This window comes from Tursiops truncatus, chromosome 11 (genome assembly GCF_011762595.2).
Source record: "Tursiops truncatus isolate mTurTru1 chromosome 11, mTurTru1.mat.Y, whole genome shotgun sequence".
NCBI lineage: Eukaryota > Metazoa > Chordata > Mammalia > Artiodactyla > Delphinidae > Tursiops > Tursiops truncatus.
This window is the reverse complement of record NC_047044.1, coordinates 87400461-87420653: the sequence shown is the minus strand read 5'-3', so window position 1 is coordinate 87420653 and position 20193 is coordinate 87400461. Positions and strand designations below refer to the sequence as shown.

The 20193-nt window shown below is 41.3% G+C and overlaps 1 protein-coding gene and 1 non-coding gene across 18 annotated transcripts in view; one reads left to right on the top strand and one right to left on the bottom strand.

The window, feature by feature from the left end:
* Positions 1 to 20193, top strand: part of PLEKHA5 (pleckstrin homology domain containing A5) — a 237136-nt gene that overhangs the window by 75733 nt on the left and 141210 nt on the right. Inside the window, exons 4-5 of one of the 17 annotated variants that reach the window (XM_019936793.3) lie at positions 16941 to 17001; positions 17129 to 17265. The exons of 15 other annotated variants lie outside the window; for them this stretch is intronic. In XM_019936793.3, the coding sequence (XP_019792352.1) occupies positions 16941 to 16974 (34 nt within the window). In that variant the 3' untranslated portion in view covers positions 16975 to 17001; positions 17129 to 17265. Of the gene's footprint in view, positions 1 to 16940; positions 17002 to 17128; positions 17285 to 20193 lie in introns of those variants that run through there. One more of the 17 variants, XR_002176677.3, reaches the window with a different exon arrangement.
* On the bottom strand, positions 2329 to 2435 carry LOC117314408 (U6 spliceosomal RNA). Its single transcript, XR_004529153.1, has one exon. It is a non-coding gene; the product is annotated as a U6 spliceosomal RNA (small nuclear RNA).

Genomic DNA, 20193 nt, shown 5'->3' with positions numbered 1-20193 from the left:
TAGGATATGCTTCCAAGTCGATCCTGATCGGCGGGAGGCCACAGCTCTTCAGGTCATGGTGCTTGGCTTCCCCCGGAGTGAGCGATTCAAGAGAGAACAAGAGGGAGGCCTCAGTGTCTTCTATGACCTCGCCTTACAGGTGAGGCAAGAGGACTGCGAAGGGCTTGACTGCCAGGAGGTGAGAATCACTAGGGGCCACCTTGTCTGCCGGCCACCACATGTTACAACGCCATGTTTGTGAGCCTCTGTCAGTGAATTTGGGCCCATATGAAGAAGACACTAGTAAATCTTCAAATGGAAGTATTTTAGAGTGAAATAAAGGGTTGAAAAATTAGACCAGCTCATCTTCGCTTTAATTTCATTCTTCATTCCCCTGGGAGAGTGCCGATAAGTCCTCAGTGCTCCCAATCTCATGCTTTTAAACGGAGCACTTAGAAATGAGTCTCATGAGAACAAATTTTTATGAATGTGAGACAAACATTTTCATTTTTTAAATCTGTGATCTCTTTCTGTGCCACTCAGTGGTGAGAAGTATTTCTGCAGAGAGGATGCTTAGTGATGGCTGCTTGTTTCTCAAAGATTCTTTGTCACATTACTTACATGTTTTAATTTGAGCAGTGAACACCATTTTGGGTCTACGGTCTGTCAGAACGCTGCTGGCCTCAACAAGGTTGTGATGAAAAATGGCAGATATACAGATGATCGGGTGGTAAGGAAAGTGTGACCACCTCATGCATATGCAGGTTTAAACATTGCTAGGTTACTAGCACGGATGTGAGCAGAGCTGAGAGTAAAGTGCTAGAACAGAATCTTTAGTATTAAGAACATCGGGTCTTTGAAGTAAAATTAGAAAGGAAAATTAAAGTTGCCTCTTCTCTCTGCTACCTTCCCCCCAAGTAATTTTCCTCCCTGTTTTCCATCCCATCTTAATACATGTTTTCATAAGTAAAATCTGTTTTTAGGTTGGTGTGTTCATTTTGAAAGTACAGCAATGCTACTTTCAGCATTGTAAATGGATGGGAAAGGAAAATATGGGAGGATATAAACAATTTAAAATATTAGAATTCTATTGATCTGGTTTTCATGTCATGGTTTCAATACCATTATAGAAACAAATCATATTAGAAATGATATTTCTAGCTATGCAATTTTATTGATGCTTCTGGTAATAGCCGACTTAGAATACACATTTCCATGGAATAATTATAATAGCCTATAATGTTTATCTTTAAGGTCTTATTTTGCAGATATGACTCATGAAATTAATATATTAATAAGTTTGTAATCCCCAATGGCAAAAGGATAGATGATAATATATTATACATTGAGATTATTTCCTTTAGAACTTATTTCATTGACCATATTGTATCACATTGATTTGCATATATTGAAGAATCCTTGCATCCCTGGGATAAACCCCACTTGATCATGGTGTATGACCCGTTTAATGAGCTGTTGGATTCTGTTTGCTAGTAGTTTGTTGAGGATTTTTGCATCTATGTTCATCAGTGATATTGGCCTGTAGTTTTCTTTCTTTGTGACATCTTTGTCTGGTTTTGGTATCAGGGTGATGGTGGCCTCCTAAAATGAGTTTGGGAGTATTCCTCCCTCTGCTATATTTTGGAAGAGTTTGAGAAAGATGGGTGTTAGCTCTTCTCCAACTGTTGGATAGAATTCACCTGTGAAGCCATCTCGTCCTGGACTTTAGTTTGTTGGAAGACTTTTTAATTACAGTTTCAATTTCAGTGCTTGTGATTGGTCTGTTTATATTTTCTGTTTCTTCCTGGTTCAGTCTTGGAAGGTTGTACTTTTCTAAGAATTTGTCCATTTCTTCCAGGTTGTCCATTTTATTAGCATACAGTTGCTTGTAGTAATCTCTCAAGATCCTTTGTATTTCTGCAGTGTCAGTTGTTACTTCTCCTTTTTCATTGCTAATTCTGTTGATTTGAGTCTTCTTTTCTTTCTTGATGAGTCTGGCTAAAGGTTTATCAAACTTGTTTATCTTCTCAAAGAACCAGCTTTTAGTTTTATTGATCTTTGCTATTGTTTCCTTCATTTCTTTTTCATTTATTTCTGATCTTATCTTTATGACTTCTTTCCTTCTGCTGACTTTGGGTTTTTTTGTTCTTCTTTCTCTAATTGCTTTAGGTGTAAGTTTAAGTTGTTTTTTGAGATTTTTCTTGTTTCTTTTTTCTTTTTCTGTTTTTAACTTTTTGTTTTATAAAACAATCATATACTTGTAAAGGAATCTTTATACTTGACTTTACTATTAGTTTTTAATAAACATTATCAAGGGACTATATTAAATTCTTACATTTTCCATATATCAAAAATGTGGAACGCTTTATGAATTTGCGTGTCATCCTTGCACAGGGGCCATGCTGATCTTCTCTATATCATTCCAATTTTAGTGTATGTGCTGCCGAGGCAAGCACTTTTCTTGTTTCTTGAGGTAGGATTGTATTGCTATAAACTTCCCTCTTAGAACTGCTTTTGCTGTTTTGGGCCGCTGTGTTTTCATTGTCATTTGTCTGTAGGTTTTTTGGGTTTTTTTCTTTGTTTGTTTTGCGGTACGCAGGCCTCTCACTGTCGTGGCCTCTCCCTTTGCAGAGCACAGGCTCTGGACGCGCAGGCTCAGCGGCCATGGCTCACGGGCCCAGCCGCTCCGCGGCATGTGGGATCTTCCCAGACCGGGGCACGAACCTGTGTCCCCTGCATTGGCAGGCGGACTCTCAACCACTGCGCCACCAGGGAAGCCCTATAGGTATTTTTTGATTTCCTCTTTGATTTCTTCAGGGATCTCTTGGTTATTTAGTAGCATACTGTTTAGCCTCCATATGTTTGTATTTTTTACAGTTTTTTCCCTGTAATTGATATCTAGTCTCAGAGAATCGTGGTTGGAAAAGATACATGATTTCACCTTTCTTAAATTTACCAAGGCTTGATTTGTGACCCAAGATATGATCTATCCTGGAGAATGTTCCATGTGCACTTAAGAAGAAAGTGTATGCTGTGGTTTTTGGATGGGGACTGTCCTATAAATATCAATTAAGTCCACCTGGTCTAATGTGTCATTTAAAGCTTGTGTTTCCTTATTTATTTTCATTTTAGATGATCTGTCCATTGGTGAAAGAGGGGTGTTAAAAGTCCCCCACTATTATTGTGTTACTGTCAGTTTCCCCTTTTATGGCTGTTAGCATTTGTCTTATGTATTGAGGTGCTCCTATGTTGGGTGCATAAATATTTACAAGTGTTATATCTTCTTCTTGGATTGAGCCCTTGATCATTATGTAGTGTCCTTCTTTGTCTTTTTTAATAGTCTTTATTTTAAAGTCTATTTTGTCTGATGTGAGTATTGCTGCTCCAGCTTTTGATTTCCATTTGCATGGAATATCTTTTTCCATCCCCTCACTTTCAGTCTGTATGTGTCCCTAGGTCTGAAGTGGGTCTCTTGTGGACAGCATATATACAGGTCTTGTTTTTGTATCCATTCAGCCAGTCTATGTCTTTTGGTTGGAGCATTTAATCCATTTACATGTAAGGTAATTATCGACATGTATGTTTCTATTACCATTATCTTAATTGTTTTGGGTGTGTTTTTGTAGGTGTTTTCCTTCTCTTGTGTTTCCTGCCTAGAGAAGTTCCTTTAGCAGTTGTTGTAAAGCTGGTTTGGTGGTGCTGAATTCTCTTAGCTTTTGCTTGTCTGTAAAGGTTTTATTTTCTCCATCAAATCTAAATGAGATCCTTGCCGGGTAGAGTAATCTTGGTTGTAGGTTTTTCCCTTTCATCACTTTAAATATGTCCTGCCACTCCCTTCTGGCTTGCAAAGTTTCTGCTGAAAAATCAGCTGTTAACCTTATGGGGGTTCCCTTGTATGTTATTTGTTGTTTTTCCCTTGCTGCTTTTAATATTTTTTCTTTGTATTTAATTTTTGATACTTTGATTAATATGTGTCTTGGTGTGTTTCTCCTTGGATTTATCCCATATGGGACTCTCTGTGCTTCCTGGACTTGACTGACTTTCCTTTCCCAAGTTAGGGAAGTTTTCAACTATAATCTCTTCAAATATTTTCTCAGACCCTTTCTTCTTCTGGGACCCTTATAATTCGAATGTTGGTGCATTTAATGTTGTCCCAGAGGTCTCTGAGACTGTCCTCAATTCTTTTCATTCTTTTTTCTTTTTTCTTTATTCTGCTCTGTAGTAGTTATTTCCACTATTTCATCTTCCCGGTCACTTATCTGTTCTTCTGCCTCAGTTATTCTTCTATTGATTCCTTCTAGAGAATTTTTAATTTCATTTATTGTGTTGTCATCATTGTTTGTTTTTCTCTTTAGTTGTTATAGGTCCTTGTTAAACATTTCTTGTATTTTCTCCATTCAATTTCCAAGATTTTGGATCATCTTTACTATCATTACTCTGCATTCTTTTTCAGGTAGACTGTCTATTTCCTCTTCATTTGTTTGGTCTGGTGGGTTTTTACCTTCCTCCTTCATCTGCTGCATATTTCTCTGTCTTCTCATTTTGTTTAAGTTACTGTGTTTGGGGTTTCCTTTTCGCAGGCTGCAGGTTCGTAGTTCCCGTTGTTTTTGGTGTCTGCCCCCAGTGGGTGAGGTTGGTTCAGTGGCTTGTGTAGGCTTCCTGGTGGAAGGGACTGGTGCCTGTGTTCTGGTGGGTGGGGCTGGATGTTGACCTTCTGGTGGTCAGGGCCGTGTCCAGCGGTATGTTTTGGGGTGTCTGTGAACTTAGTATGACTTGTAGGCAACCTCGCTGCTAATGGGTGGGGTTGTGTTCCTGTCTAGATGCTCGTTGTTTTGCATGGGGCATCCAGCACTGGAGTTTGCTAGCCACTGGTTGGAGCTGGTCTTAGTGTTGAGATGGAGGTCTCTGGAAGAGCTCTTGCTGATTGATATTATGTGGGGCTGGGAGGTCTCTGATGGTCCAGTGTCCTGGACTCGGCTCTCCCACCTTGGAGGCTGAGTCTCAACACCAGGCCGGAGCACCGAGACCCTGCCAGCTGCACAGCTCAGGAGAAAAGGAAGAAAGAAACAAACATAAAAACGGACAGATACAACCTCAAACCAAATGGTAAAAGCAAAACTAAACAGACAGAGTCACACAAAGAGACGTACACACACACACACTTGTAAAAAGAAAAAACAAACGAACACCAACAACAAAAACTTAAAAAAAAAAAAAGACAGAACCCTATTACAAATGGTAAAAGCAAACCTAAATAGGCAAAATCACACAAAGAAACATACACACACCCCCACACACACACTCACAAAAAGAGAAAAAAGGGGAAAAAATTTTTTAAAAAAGGAAGAGAGCAACCAAACCAATAAACAAATCCACCGATGATAACAAGCACTAAGAGCTAAACTAAGATAAACACAAAACCAGAAACAAATCAGACGCAGAGACAGCAAACCCCAAGTCTACAGTTGCTCCAACGTCCACCACCTCAATTTTGGGATGATTGGTTGTCTATTCAGGTATTCCACAGATGCAGGTACATCAAGTTGATTGTGGAGATTTAATCCGCTGCTCCTGAGGCTGCTGGGAGAGATTTCCCTTTCTCTTCTTTGTTCTCACAGCTCCCGAGTTCAGCTTTGGTTTTGGCCCCGCCTCTGTGTGTAGGTCACCTGAGGGCGTCTGTTCCCCACCCAGCCAGGAGAGGGTTAAAGCAGAGGCTGATTAGGGCTCTCTTGCTCACTCAGACTAGGGGGAGGGAGGGGTACAGTAGTCATAATTGGAATGCGGGGCGAGCCTGCAGCAGCAGAGGCCAGCATGACATTGCAACAGCCTGAGGTGTGCTGTGTGTTCTCTCAGGAAAATTGTCCCTGAATCATGGGACCCTGGCAGTGGTGGGCTGCACAGGCTTCCGGGGGTGTGTGTGTGGATAGTGACCTGTGCTTGCACACAGGCTTTTTGGCGGCAGCGTTAGTGGTCCATACCCATGTCTGAGGTCCGCACTGATCGCCACCGCTCGCACCCGTCTGTGGAGCTCATTTAGGCGGTGCTCTGAATCCCCTCTTCTCACGCACCCCGAAACAATGGTCTCTTGCCTCTTCAGCAGCTCCAGACTTTAACCCCGGACTCCATCCCGGCTAGCTGTGGCACGCTAGCCCCCTTCAGGCTGTGTTCACGCAGCCAACCCCAGTCCTCTCCCTGGGATACGACCTCCGAAGCCCGAGCCTCAGCTCCCAGCCCCTGCCGGCCCCGGCGGGTGAGCAGACAAGCCTCTCGGGCTGGTGAGTGCCGGTCGGCACCGATCCTCTGTGTGGGAATCTCTCCGCTTTGCCCTCCGCACCCCTGTTGCTGCGCTCTCCTCCGTGGCTCCGAAGCTTCCCCCCCTCCGCCACCCGCAGTTTCCGCCCACGAAGGGGCTTCTAGTGTGTGGAAACCTTTCCTCCTTCACGGCTCCCTCCCACTGGTGCAGGTTCCGTCCCTATTCTTTTGTCTCTGTTTTTTCTTTTTTCTTTTGCCCTACCCAGGTACATGGGGAGTTTCTTGCCTTTTGGGAGTCTGAGGTCTTCTGCCAGCATTCAGTAGATGTTCTGTAAGAGTTGTTCCACATGTAGATCTCCGCGTCTTACTCTTCCGCCATCTTGAAGGTCTCCTCAGTCTTACTCTTAGTATCATTTTTTCCAGAGCTTTTCTGAAGCTTCATTGTGCCTTTTTCATAGAAAGAAAATCATCAGTTCACAATACAGCCATCGTCACCTTGAGCTGTTTTTGTTCATCCTTTCTCATTTTGGAGTAATCTTGAAATCTTCCCTCCTATTAGACAGTTTTAGGAAATGTTTGGCTCTAGTTATTTATATTTTCAGTGGTAGAAATACTGCCTTAATGCTAGGAAAACTTCCTCATGGATAATAATGCCTTCCTCTTGAAGCATTACAAATTAGTAAGTGAATTATCCGTTGATTCGATAAATTTATTTTTTATTTACCAAAATAAATGCCTTTTAAAAAAACATTCATTCTTTGATCAGCTTAATGCAAAGCCTGTACCAGGCACTACAGAAGAGAGAACTGGAAGATAGTTCTGCACGGAAGATACGTCCTCTGTCTGCAGCGCTTGTCATAAAAGCAGAGAGCTTTTACCTACTGCATATTAGTAATAATAACGAGAACGTTCACATTACAGAGTTAAAAATCAACTTATAAGCCCAGTGTATCTGATTATTTCTAGCATGTTGGGAAAGTGAAGGTGATTCATTTGGTCAGAAGTCCCAGTGATCTCAGGGTCATTTCAGATTCCCTATGTGATCTTCCTCTTCTTGCTTGCCTTACTCTTTCGAGACAGCCACTGAGTGTGTTTCAAAAGGGATGTCCCCAAGGAAAAGGGACTCCCCTATTCCCAACCCTCAAGATGGACAGAACTGAAGTTAGGAAAAAGCCGATTTCCACGTGGATTTTAAAATATCAATGTGAAAACAAAATGAGCAGTGAAGCCCAGGTTTTCAACAGACAGTCAGAAGAGAAGTCGGAAAAGGAGAGCAAGATGGTGAGAATTGGGAGAGTCTGGTGACTCATTAGTTTTCTAGGATGTTAATGTATTTGGCATTTTATGTCACTGGTGTTAAACTTTTTTGACCACTATCTGCAACAAGAGATACATATTATTGGGCTTCCCTGGTGACGCAGTGGTTGAGAATCTGCCTGCCAATGCAGGGGACACGGGTTCGATCCCTGGTCTGGAAAGATCCCACATGCCACGGAGCAACTAGGCCCGTGAGCCACAACTACTGAGCCTGCCCATCTGGAGCTGGTGCTCCAGGACAAGAGAGGCCGTGACAGTGAGAGGCCTGCGCACTGCGATGAGGAGTGGCCTCCGCTCGCTGCAACTGGAGAAAGCCCTCGCACAGAAACGAAGACCCAGCACAGCCAAAAATAACTAAATAAATAAGTAAATAAATAAAATTTAAAAAAAAAAGAAAAAAAGCTGAATAGGACCTTAAAGATCATTTAATCAACTCATTTAAAAAAAAAAGAAAAGAAATACATATTATTACATGACCTAGTGTTCACATACAAATACATTTCTTTATATAAAACTGAAATGAAAAATTATTTTCCCCTTACTACCTGTACCTTCTGTGTCATTATTTTAAAGTGCTGGCAGAAAGCATCCCATTAATTGCATTTCATTATCCTCTAATGGGCCAGACCAGGGGTTAAAAATACTGGCTTGGGAAACAGTGAGATTCACATGGGCAAGAATAGAAGTGAAGTAAGGATTGTTTTTTGGATGTAACTGTGATTGTGGGTTATCTGCCAGTTTGTAGAAATCCAACTACTTTGATCGTCTGACACACAGCTTTCCACCCAGCAAGTGTCAAGTTACTATTGAAGAAACACAGCACAGCAGTCATTACTACCGTACAGCCAAATCAGTTGTTGCTTATATCAGTCTCGTCCCCTAAACTCATCCTGTTGCAAGACAGGAGATGCTTGTTGATCAACTGCAGCTGCCACTGACCAAAACAGCGATACAAAATAGGGTAAACTGTAACTTAATCAGACGAGGAGGATCCTCTGTGACTTCAGATCACTCCAGAACTTTGTACAATAACCATTTCTTGTCATCCACAGTTCCTGCAGGGCAGGAATTGAGCTGCTCAGTAGGGCAGTTCTGGCTCAGGGTGTCTTATGAGCTTTTAGTTTGATGTTGACTGGGGCTTGGGAGCTGGGGATGGAGGATCACATGGCTAGCAAGTTGGGACTGGCCAGTTGGTTTCTCTCCACATGGACCCCTCCACCGGGTTATGTGCCTCTCGACATGGCAGCTGGCTTTGTCCAGAGCGAGCCATCCTAAAGACCAAGACGGAAACCCAAGGAGGTGCGATACATAGGTGTGCGTACCAGGAGGTGAGGATCCTTGGCTATCTTAGAGGCTGGCTACCATTCCTTAAAAGAATATCTTTATTGGGCTTCCCTGGTGGCGCAGTGGTTGAGAGTCCGCCTGCTGATGCAGGGGACACGGGTTCGTGCCCCGGTCCGGGAAGATCCCACATGCTGCGGAGCGGCTGGGCCCGTGAGCCATGGCCGCTGAGCCTGCGCGTCCGGAGCCTGTGCTCCGCAGCGGGAGAGGCCACAACAGTGAGAGGCCCGCGTACCGCAATGATAAAATTTAGAAAATGGGGTTCATGAGGAAATACTGAATCATTAAGTAATATTTAAAGTGCAGAATTATGAAAAATTAGTTAAATATTGGGAAGAATCTAAATGGAATTAATAAGGATAGAAAATAATTTAGTAAAATTAGTAATGCTAATCATTAAATAAGTAAAATGACCCATCAACTGATTGGTCAGAGACATGTGTCACTAAATTTTTACAGAGTAGACAGAAGACTGTCATACACATTTCACTTAATTGCTGCTCTAGATGAGGCGTTGGAAACAGTGGCCTGTGGACCAAAGCCAGCCTGCTGCCTTTTTTTGTAAATAAAGTTTTATTGGAATGCAGCCACATCCATTTGTTTACATGTTGCCTATGACGGCTTTCTCACTACAAGAGCAGAGGTGATCACTGTGACCAAGACTGTTTGGTCCACAAAGCCTAAAATATTTGCTGTCCTTTGCAGAATAAGTTTGTCGACCCCTGCTCTAGATTTAGATTTTAGACTTTTAAATACAAGGTTAGGTTTTGTAGTGTTGATGAGATGCATAAATCCAAGGACTGTAGCATGTGAGTGGACTTATAAACACAAAGGAAGGTGCAGTGTTAAGTGTTTTTAACTTTTTTTAGAAGAAAACTCTTAATAATTAGAAGAGGGGTAGAATATAGTGAGATTCACAAGGATAATGCTTCCTTAGGGAAGACTTTAATTAGGATAATTCATGAGCTTCACATGGGGCTCGTGGGGGAACACATGAGGCCAACATTTGAAAGACAAATGTGAACATTATGTTGACTGAATTAGGTTATTGTGAAAAAGCGATTTAAAATTTTTAATCAGTTTCTTACTCTGAATTGGAAGTGAGGAGTGTTATTATTTACTTGGAATTCTATTCTGGTTTATGATTAGAGTTTTGATTTCCTTTTTTTTCTTTTTAACATGAAAATATAGTCTTAAGAACATGCCCCTGAGTAATACCCATTTTCTACCCATGTACAGTGGGATGACTTGAAGAGATACAGGTACTTATCAGTCTTATAATATGCTGCAGACAAACAAGAATGAAATTTCTGGGTAAGAAGCATAAAGTTTAGGGCTCAGGGTCAGACAAGTGAGGACAAGATGCTAGGTACTTATGTGCAAGGGTTGCAGTATATTTCTGATAGTACCAGCAGCCTATATTCTCCAACTGGATTGGTTTTATGGTCATTATTAAAAACTACTTTTCTAAACTAGTGAAAAGAATTTATACCAGATATAATATACTTTAAGATTATGGTATAAAGAAGAAAAGATTTAGAGATGAAGTTATTAGTATTCCCTGAAGTTAACAGCTACCATTTATTGGGTACTTACACTGGGCCAGGCATTGTGTCAGGTACATTTCAAAAATTAGCTCCTTTAACGCTCACAGTAACTCCATAGGGTAAGAAATGACGTTATCTTCACTCAGCACATGAGTGAACTGAAGCTCAGAGAGTTTAAGTTGCCCACATTTAGTAGCAGGACTAGGGCTTGAATGTGGGGGCATCTCGCTCAGGTCTCTCCACACCACGCTGCTCACCTGGGCACCTGTCACCTTGCTTCTGGCTCCTGTTGGTTTCCTTTCTGTTTTCCCTTCTTCCCATCTCTTTTTCCCTTTCTCATTTCCTTTTTTCCCTTTTTATCAGTTAATTGCATAACTGATAAATGCTGTGGAAAACAATTTATAAAGCCCAAAAGGGTACAAACTGTCAATAAAACATGAAAGTCACTTCACCCAGGCTGCCAACAGTCACTGTTCTCTCACCTGCTTCTGGGATGATGTACATGCACCAGAGACACCTACCAGGATGGGACACACAGTTCTGCCCTGATGGGACACACAGTTCTGCCCTGTTCTTTTTGACAGGTGCACGACCTGTTCCATAGTATAGATACTTTAATTTATGCAGCCATTCCTGTTGAGTATCCTTTCGAATCTTGGCTTCTTGTTTTCCCTCTTTGTTGCTGTTTATGTAACTTTGCCTAATGAGCTTCTGGTGTTTGCCTTACCTACACTAATTGAGACGACTGAAGTGTATCTGTGAGTCTAGATGATCTTTGAAAAGCCATAGTCACGTTCTTCTACGACCTTAAATGGTATTTTATTGAGTCTAATTTCTTGAATAGGATTTTGTTTCTGTGTCATGAAGTCTTGTAACCCTTTCTTAAACTCCTTGAGAAGTGTCCTTCTTTGCTCATTTGTCAACAGATTACGTTTTGTATGTCAATTCTGATTTAAAGTTTTTTAGGGATCTGCTATTTCAAGCAGATGTTTTAAATTACCACAGAAAAGTAATTTTTAGAGTTGATTTGTCATAGGTCATTAAGCTGTAAAATCATATATATTGTTAAATCTATGTAGTGAAAAAATTTGAGCCACAAACTGTCAGGAAGTAATTTTTCCAAAAGAACATTAAGATAACCTAATTTCTGGTGTCATTTTAGTAATTTATTTAAATGAAGATCACAATTTACCATCATTGTTGATATATTGGTTAATTATACTTTTTATACAGCAGTTTTTCTTATTTTGGAAGATCTTTTTTATTTTTTTTTAGAAAATCAACTTTTCTAAAATGCAGTAGGACTTCGTGTGCAGAGTCGCTATTTGTATATAGCAGACACTGGTACATATTTATAAATGATAGAAGAGGGGGTGGATGGATAGATGGGTAGGAGGGAGGAAGGGGAAAAAATAAAACGAAAATTAAAAACTTATCATGTGTATATAGCAAGAATGTCTTACAAAGCAAGAAGAAAACCTACCCTGTCTGCCTCTTGTTTTAGGTACATATAAATAGAAGAGAGACATGAGGTGGCAGAGAAGAGAAAACATGAACTCCTTCTAACCCCTTCCCTCAATTTCCTAGCAGTGAGACTGTGGGCAACCTCTGTCTGTTTCACCTTTTTCCTCATATAGGATGTGTAGTAAATCTATCTGACAGTATTCTTTTTTTTTTTAACATCTTTACTGGAGTATAATTGCTTTACAATGGTATGTTTGTTTCTGCTTTATAACAAAGTGAATCAGCTATACATATACATATATCCCCATATCTCCTCCCTCTACCGTCTCCCTGCCACCCTCCCTATCCCACCACTCTAGGTGGTCACAAAGCACCAAGCTGATCTTCCTGTGCTATGCGGCTGCTTCCCACTAGCTATCTATTTTACATTTGGTAGTGTATATGTCCATGCCACCCTCTCACTTCGTCCCAGCTTCTCCTTTCCCCTCCCCGTGTCCTCAAGTCCATTCTCCACGTCTGTGTCTTTATTCCTGTCCTGCCCCTAGGTTCTTCAGAACCTTTTTTTTTGGATTCCATATATATGTGTTAGCATACAGTATTTGTTTTTCTCTTTCTGACTTACTTCACTCTGTATGACAGACTCTAGGTCCATCCACCTCATTACAGATAACTCAATTTCATTTCTTTTTATGGCTGAGTAATACTCCATTGTATATATGTGCCACATCTTCTTTATCCATTCATCCGATGATGGACACTTAGGTTGCTTCCATGTCCTGGCTATTGTAAATAGTGCTACAGTGAACATTGTGGTGCGTGTATCTTTTTGAATTATGGTTTTCTCAGGGTATATGCCCAGTAGTGGGATTGCTGGGTCATATGGTAGTTATCTGACAGTATTCTTGTGCAAATGAAAGATCAGTCGTATATCATCAATACCTGCAATGATTCTCAACAGGTTGGTACCATATTGCTGTTGAAGCTGCTTCTCTGGCTTATGAGTTTTTAGCTCTTTTTCTCTATTTTCTTTCTTTCTTTTTTTTTTTATAGCACAGAATAAAGTGACCTTTATTATGTTCAATTTTTAAGACTAATTGTGAATGATATAGTGAACAAAGATATGTAAATGCATTTTAAAGGATTTACCACATTTACTTCAAACTTAAAGGAATAATAAGGTTCATGATGTACAGTTGATCCTTGAACAACACAGGTTTAAACTGCATGGGTCCAATTATACATGGATTTTTTTTTTCAGTAAATATATACTACTATAGTACTACACGATCAGCAGTTGGTTGAATCCATAGATGCAGAACTGCAGATATGGAGGGCTGACTGTAAAGTTATATGCAGATTTTTGACTGTGTAGAGGGTGGGTGCCTCTACCACCTTCTGTGGTCAAGGGTCAACTGTAGTTATTTGATAGGGAGTTAGATGGGCTATGGAAAGAACACATAGATAAATTATTCACACTAACTGCTGGATTAGAAATTTGGTTCCATGGATTTTGTTGTGGCATGCTTTTTTATATATATATATATATATCTATATACAGCAGGTTCTTATTAGTCATCCATTTTATACACATCAGTGTATACATGTCAATCCCAATCTCCCAATTCATCCCACCACCACCCCCTACCCCCGGCTGCTTTCCCCCTTAGTGTCCGTACGTTTGTTCTCTACATCTGTGTCTCAGTTTCTGCCCTGCAAACTGGTTCACTTGTACTGTTTTCTTTTTTTTGTTTTTTGAGAAACAGAGTAGTGATTTTTGAGTGGTTTGTAATTAATAGAATGAGAAAATAAGCAAAATGGGCTTTTTGGATTCCAGAATTGATTGATGATGTTGACATTATTAAAAGTTTTAAATCCTTATATGATGGCTGTGGCAGATCGTTGAGTCCTGAGAACCTGTCTTCTTATTACATTTAGAAGTGAATATACCGCCTGCCAGCTGGACCTCCTTCCCTGCCCTTCCATAGAGATGGCTTTCTTCTCTACTGGCTCCACACTGCACTTCCAGCTTTAAGAACCTCTTTGTTCTGGCCTTACTCATACTCTTGGCAGCGTTCAGCATAGTTGGTCCTTGACACCCTTTCCCCCTTGGCTTGCGTGACATCATGTACTTTTGGGTTTCATGCTGCTTTTCTGGGCACTCCTTGCTGGCTCTTCTTCTGCTCCAGCCACATTGGTTTCCCTGCCATTCTTCAGATATGCCAGTGATCTTACTTATTCCTACCTCAGGGACTTAGCACTGCCCTTTCCCTCAGCCTGGCCCTTCGTGCACATCTCATCTTTTTTTTGTTTGTTTGTTTGTTTTTGCGGTACGCTGGCCTCTCACCGCTGTGGCCTCTCCCGTTGCGGAGCACAGGCTCCGGAAGCGCAGGCTCAGCGGCCATGGCTCACGGGCCCAGCCGCTCCGCGGCATGTGGGATCTTCCCGGACCGGGGAACGAACCCGTGTCCCCTGCATCGGTAGGCGGACTCTCAACCACTGCGCCACCAGGGAAGCCCCACATCTCATCTTTTGAATGAGCTCACCCAGACCCCCATTTAGCTCCACCACCCTAGCCACACCCTTGATTCCTCTATTTTTTCTTTTTTTCACAGCACTTACCCACTCTGTCATACAACACAGTTTACTTATTTGTTATGTTGTATTTGTCTTCTCTGAGAGAGTGTAAACTCCATGAGGGCAAGGGTCTGAGTTTTTCACCCATATTCCAAGCACCTGTAATAGGCGTTGTGGATTGATGAAGGCACAGCATCTGTCCTGTGTTCCCTTTTCCGTCACCTCATTCACTTCCAAGGCGCTTTGCACACCATTTGCCAGTCACCCATAAACCCACATCTCCAGCCAGACCTTGTCCCCCTTCTCCACCTACTGACCTCACCACATAGTGTCTCATGGACCTAATCAGAAGAACAATAAAATCTTTGCACCTTCCTTAATTTCTCTCTTTCCTTCACTTACCCACCTACTCGCAACCTCCAATCAGCAGGCTCTGTTGACCCTTCCTCTGCCCCAAAAGCATCCTAGATCTGCCCGCTTCTCTCTCTCTCTGCCGTACCTCACAGCTGTGCCACCATCGCTTCTCACCCAGACAATTCCAGTGGCCTCTCAACTGTTTTCGCTTCTCTTCTTGACCCTTTACAACCCATTCTCCATGCTGTAGCCAAAGGTGTCTTTTTAAAAGGTACAGATGTACAAATCACATCACATTACAGCCTTTGAGCGGCTTTCCATAGCACTTAGAATAAAATCCAGAGCTCCTTCTCTGTCTCATAAATCCAACACCAGTGGACCTGTGACCTCTCACACCTCATCTCTCAGTTCCTTCTCTCGCCCACCACACTGTAGTCCCTGGGCCTTCTTTCTTCTCTTTATATATGGTGGCCTTGGAGCCTTTACACTGTCCACTCTGTCTGGGTTTCTTTTCCACCTTCTCTGCCGTTGTTCAAGCCAGTGCGTAAATGTTACCTCCTCAGGACTTTTCTTGGCCATCCAGCCTTCATTCAGTCATTTATCTTAGCATAACCCTCTCCCGCTGACTTGTAGTCGGCCCTCCATATCCACGGTTCTGCATCCTCAGATTCAACCAACCACGTATCGAAGATACTTAGAAAAAAAATTCCGGAAAGTTCCAAAACACAACACTGGGATTTGTCTCGCACCAGCAACTATTTATGTAGCATTTACATTCTATTAAGTATTATAACTAATCTAGAGATGATTTAAAGTATACGGGCTAGGTTATATGCACATACTGCACCATTTTATATAAGGCGCTTGAGCCTCTGCAGATTTTAGTGTCCTTGGGGGGATCCTGGAACCAGTCCCCCGTGGATCCTGAGGGAATATGGTACATTCTTTGTTTATCGAGTTTCTTCCCCAAGGGAAAGTAAGCTCCGTGAGAGCACAGACCTGTTTGCTGCTCTCTCCCTAGTATGTAGAACCGTGTCTGGCACAGAGTTGATGCTCAGTCACTATTGGTGAGTGTAATGAATATAGACAATAATATTGCACTATAATGATGTAATGTGATAAATGTTGCTTCAGTGGCAATCATAGTACAATATATAAATGTATCAAGTAACATGTACACCTTAAATTTACAAAATGTTACATGTCACATTTATCAAATAAAAAATTTAAGTAAAAATAAATATTTGTGGGGACTTCCCTGGCAGTCCAGAGGGTAAGACTCTGTGTTTCCACTGTAGGGGGTGCGGGCTCGATCCCTGGCTGGGGAACTAAAATCCCATATGCAGCACGGCCAATAAGTAAATAAATAAATATTTGTAGAATGAATGAATGAACAAAGGGAACAAATTGCTTTTTTTAGGTTATAAATTTCTGTGATACTTATAATATTTTAACCAATTGACTAAGAATCCTTAGAATGGAAAGAAATAGACTATTCTGGTTTTGGGGAAGAGACACTAAGAAATACGTTCTGTCTCTCAGTAGAAAGCAGAAAATAGTTCCGCCCCACCCTCATTTTTTCTTTTCACTTACACAATACAATATTTTTCTCTTATGTCTTTATTTGGAAGCAAAATTTTGCATTTGCTTTTGTTTTTCTCATAAAGCGCGAGAGATTTTCTTATAGCCTTAAGCATTGTCTATAGCAAGAGACAGCTTGAATTCCAAAATAATGTATAATTACATCTATTCATTATCTTGCCACACGCTAAGTAGATGCTAAGGGTTTGTCACTGCAATAAAAGTCATTGGGATATTTAGGTTTACTTTATGAAAATATGTTTTAAAATTTACAATTCTCCTTTTGTCAGACAGTAACAAATTATTGTGCAGAAGGTATTCCTTTACCAAAGACTTTTGCAAATATATGCCCTGGATTTTGCAGAGACTCTTCCTGTTATTTATTTATATATATTTTTAATTGTACATTGCCTGGGCTCACTTTATTGCTATATATTTGGAAAAAAATTCCAGTTGTATTAGTTATTAAGATTGCATATTTTAAAAAGTCACAGGGCTTCTACTTTTTTTTCTCGTTGATACGCTCTGAAGATCTTTGAATTGGAAAGCAGTAAAATCTGAATAGGACTCTTTTACCAACAAGATGTATAGCGTGAGTACTAATGACTGATTGTTACTGTGTTGTGCTGAGGAATGTCATCCGTTTGTCCCAAAGAAGGAAGTGGTGACAGTGGTGGCTGTGGCTGCTTCTAACTTGTGGCTTATTTCTCCTCTTCAAGAGCCTGTTGCTTGGGGCTGGGAGTGGAAGTGGAGATTGACTGCAAACGGGGCATAAGGGAACTTCTAGAGGTGATGGAAATGTTCTTGAAGCGGATGCGGTAATGGTTGCACGACCTATACATTTACTAAAAGTCACTGAATCGTGCACTTACCAGGTATGAGTTTCATGAATGTAAATTTAACTTCAATAAAACTAAATAGAAACCGGTTTAGTCCTCCTTGCCTCATGTTCATTACTTCTCCCTTAACTATCAGTTCTTCTCTTCACAGTTACTCTCGTCTCTTACCCCGCCTCTTTTCCACATTGTCTCAGCTATTGAAAATCCTTTTTTTTTTTTTTTTTTTTTTTTTTGATAATTCTGCCTCCTTCGTAAGCTTACTGCCCTTTAGATCTCATTCAGACCATGGGTTTTGGGGTCCAAAATTTTGGATCCACATTCCTGTACTGATTATCAGTGACACTGGGTAAGCCTCTTGAGCCTCAGTCTCCAGATCTGTAAAATAGGTAGAATAATAATCAGATCTGTTGCTAATATTAAATGAACCCATATGTTTTTAACATTCTGTAAGTGTTATTTATTACTTTTTTTTTTTTTTTTTTTTAAGCATCCTAACAGTTGAGTTAGTGTAGCAAGTTCCTGGTGAACACACCAACTAGGGAATCATAGCATAGCTGTACCACTTGCCAGCTGCGTGAACTTGGGAAAGACAGTTAAAAAGCTCTTTGCCTTCATCTTTTCACCTCTATTTGAGATTTTAAATAAAGTTATCACGTAACGTTGTTGCAGGGGCAAATGATGCAACCCTTGTAAAGTTTGTAGCACAGTGTCTGACAAAAAGTAAGCCCTCAGTAAATATACTTGTTATTAAGTCTCTTGAGGACTCAGTCCCACCTGAGCCTTTCCTAAGCTGATTTTCGACCCCACAAGGCTATTAAAAAAGTGTTTCCGGGGTCTGTATTGGTGAGCCCCAGATGTATATTTCCTTCAGCCAATAGTAGATATCACCAGGGAGCTTTCAGGATGCTAAACTCCACCTGTTTCAAACTGAGCTAACTCTCCTTCCTGTCCGCTCTCCTTTTGCTGAATCACTCTCCCTGAGATGCAACCCTTACACCGGTCTTTTGCATCTGTCTTCTCTGGCTTAATTAGTCGCCTCACTGCACCCACTTGCCCCAACCAGAATCCTTATAGTTGTACTCTAGTTTTCCATCTGTTTGACCCCTCCATCCAGTCCAGCACCATATCCTATTGATTCTGTCCTTAAAGTCTGTCAAATTTATTATTTCCTCTCCAGTCTTCCTCTTACTGTACTACTTTTGACTCTCCCTCTAATTCTCATATCAACGATCAGTCCCCAGCCATTAATCTCCCTTCCCTCATCCATTTTCTGCGGACGAGTTGCCATCAACAATATATTTAAAAACATAAATAGGACCATGTCAGTGCACTATTTAAAATTATTTCGTGGGAATTCCCTGGCAATCCAGTGGTTAGGACTCTGCACTTTCAGTGCCGAGGGCCCAGGTTCAATCCCTGGTTGGGGAAGTAAGGTCCTGGAGGCCGCATGGCGCAGCCTAAAAAAAAAATTGTGTCTCTGAAGAGCTGGCAGTGATACATGTGTTCATTCACGTGTTTAGTGCGTTCTGGAATTACTTATAAAGTCTTTCATAAACTGTCCATGTGCCTTGCTGGCCTCTTTCTGCTTTGCTGCCCCCATACCATGCACACGCTTCCCGCCTTTCCCCACCCGTACGCATCTGCCCTGGCTTTCTGCCTTGCCCGTGTTGTTCCTTTGTTTGCTCTGAAAGGTCCTCTGAGGTATCCAGCTGCCTTTTTGTACCAGAACATCTTCATTCTTCCTGCCAGTCCTGCTCAAATTTAACTGATCTGTAAATCATGCAAAATTATTGTATCTTTAACATCCTCCCTTCCCTGTCTCTATCATTGTCTTTCAATTATTTATGTGTCCATCTCGCTCTGTAAACTGATGGGTACCTCAAACAGCGGCTCTTAATCAGAGGAACCTCAAAATCATGTACGGAGCTTCTTCTTAATGTCTGGCCCCCACAACGAGTGTGCAGACTGAAAGATTTCTGGACCCTGAACGCATGTGCTTGAGTGTGTTTTTGCTACCCAAATGATTCTGCTGTGACCCTCTGTTAAAAAACAAAGCAACAAATTGCAATATAAGGCTCGTATGTTCATTTCCATTCTCCCTTCTCCCCTCCGCTTCCTGTGGTGAGGAATGAATGCCAGGTATGTTTATTCACAGAGAGATCCACCCAACCTCGCATGTGTACATGCAGTGAAATGCACTAGAACTGTGTACGGTCTTCAGAGGTTGCTCACTCTTCATAGACATAGGTTATATCTTCTGTTGAATTTTTACAGATTCATCCATTCTTATCAGGGTAGCATTTGGGAAACTTTTTATCAGGTTTTGTGGGTAGAGAAAGCGTAAGCAAGTAAATTAAAGAATGAGTGATGAGAGAGAAAGATTTAAAAGAAGAGAAAAAAAACAGGACCTCTAGGTAAAATCAAAGGATACATGTAATTACAAGATGACCTCAAATTTGAATCAGACAGCTGAGGTCAGATTTTTAGGAGAGAGGAAGTTCAGTTTGAAGAGCTGTTAAGTGATACGGAAGAATTCAAAAAAGTGCTTTGGACAAGGGCTTTACTATGCCATGTGCTGGAATAAATGCCTCTTTCCCCTGTTTTTGTATCTGCCTGTCTTTCCAAAGTTGACTCTTCCATTCTGCATTTTAACACATGACCCTAACTCTCCCATTATTCAGGGTATAAAATGCTTCTGGCCAGCTGCTTCCAAGTACCATCCCAGAATAATGAGCTTCTTTGTCCTCTTTTCCCTCGTCCCAGTGTTGACACTTTCTGGTCCCCATACCAGTTCCCAGGTCCTCTGCTGTCCTCCCTCCCAGTCCCTGACCTGGCTGTTTCCTCTTCCTTCCCTCTCCTTTCTGGGCCAGATCCTCACTATTTGTCTAGGCATTTCAAAAAGTTCACCCCCTCGCAAAACCTTTTCTGAATTCCCCTCATAGCAT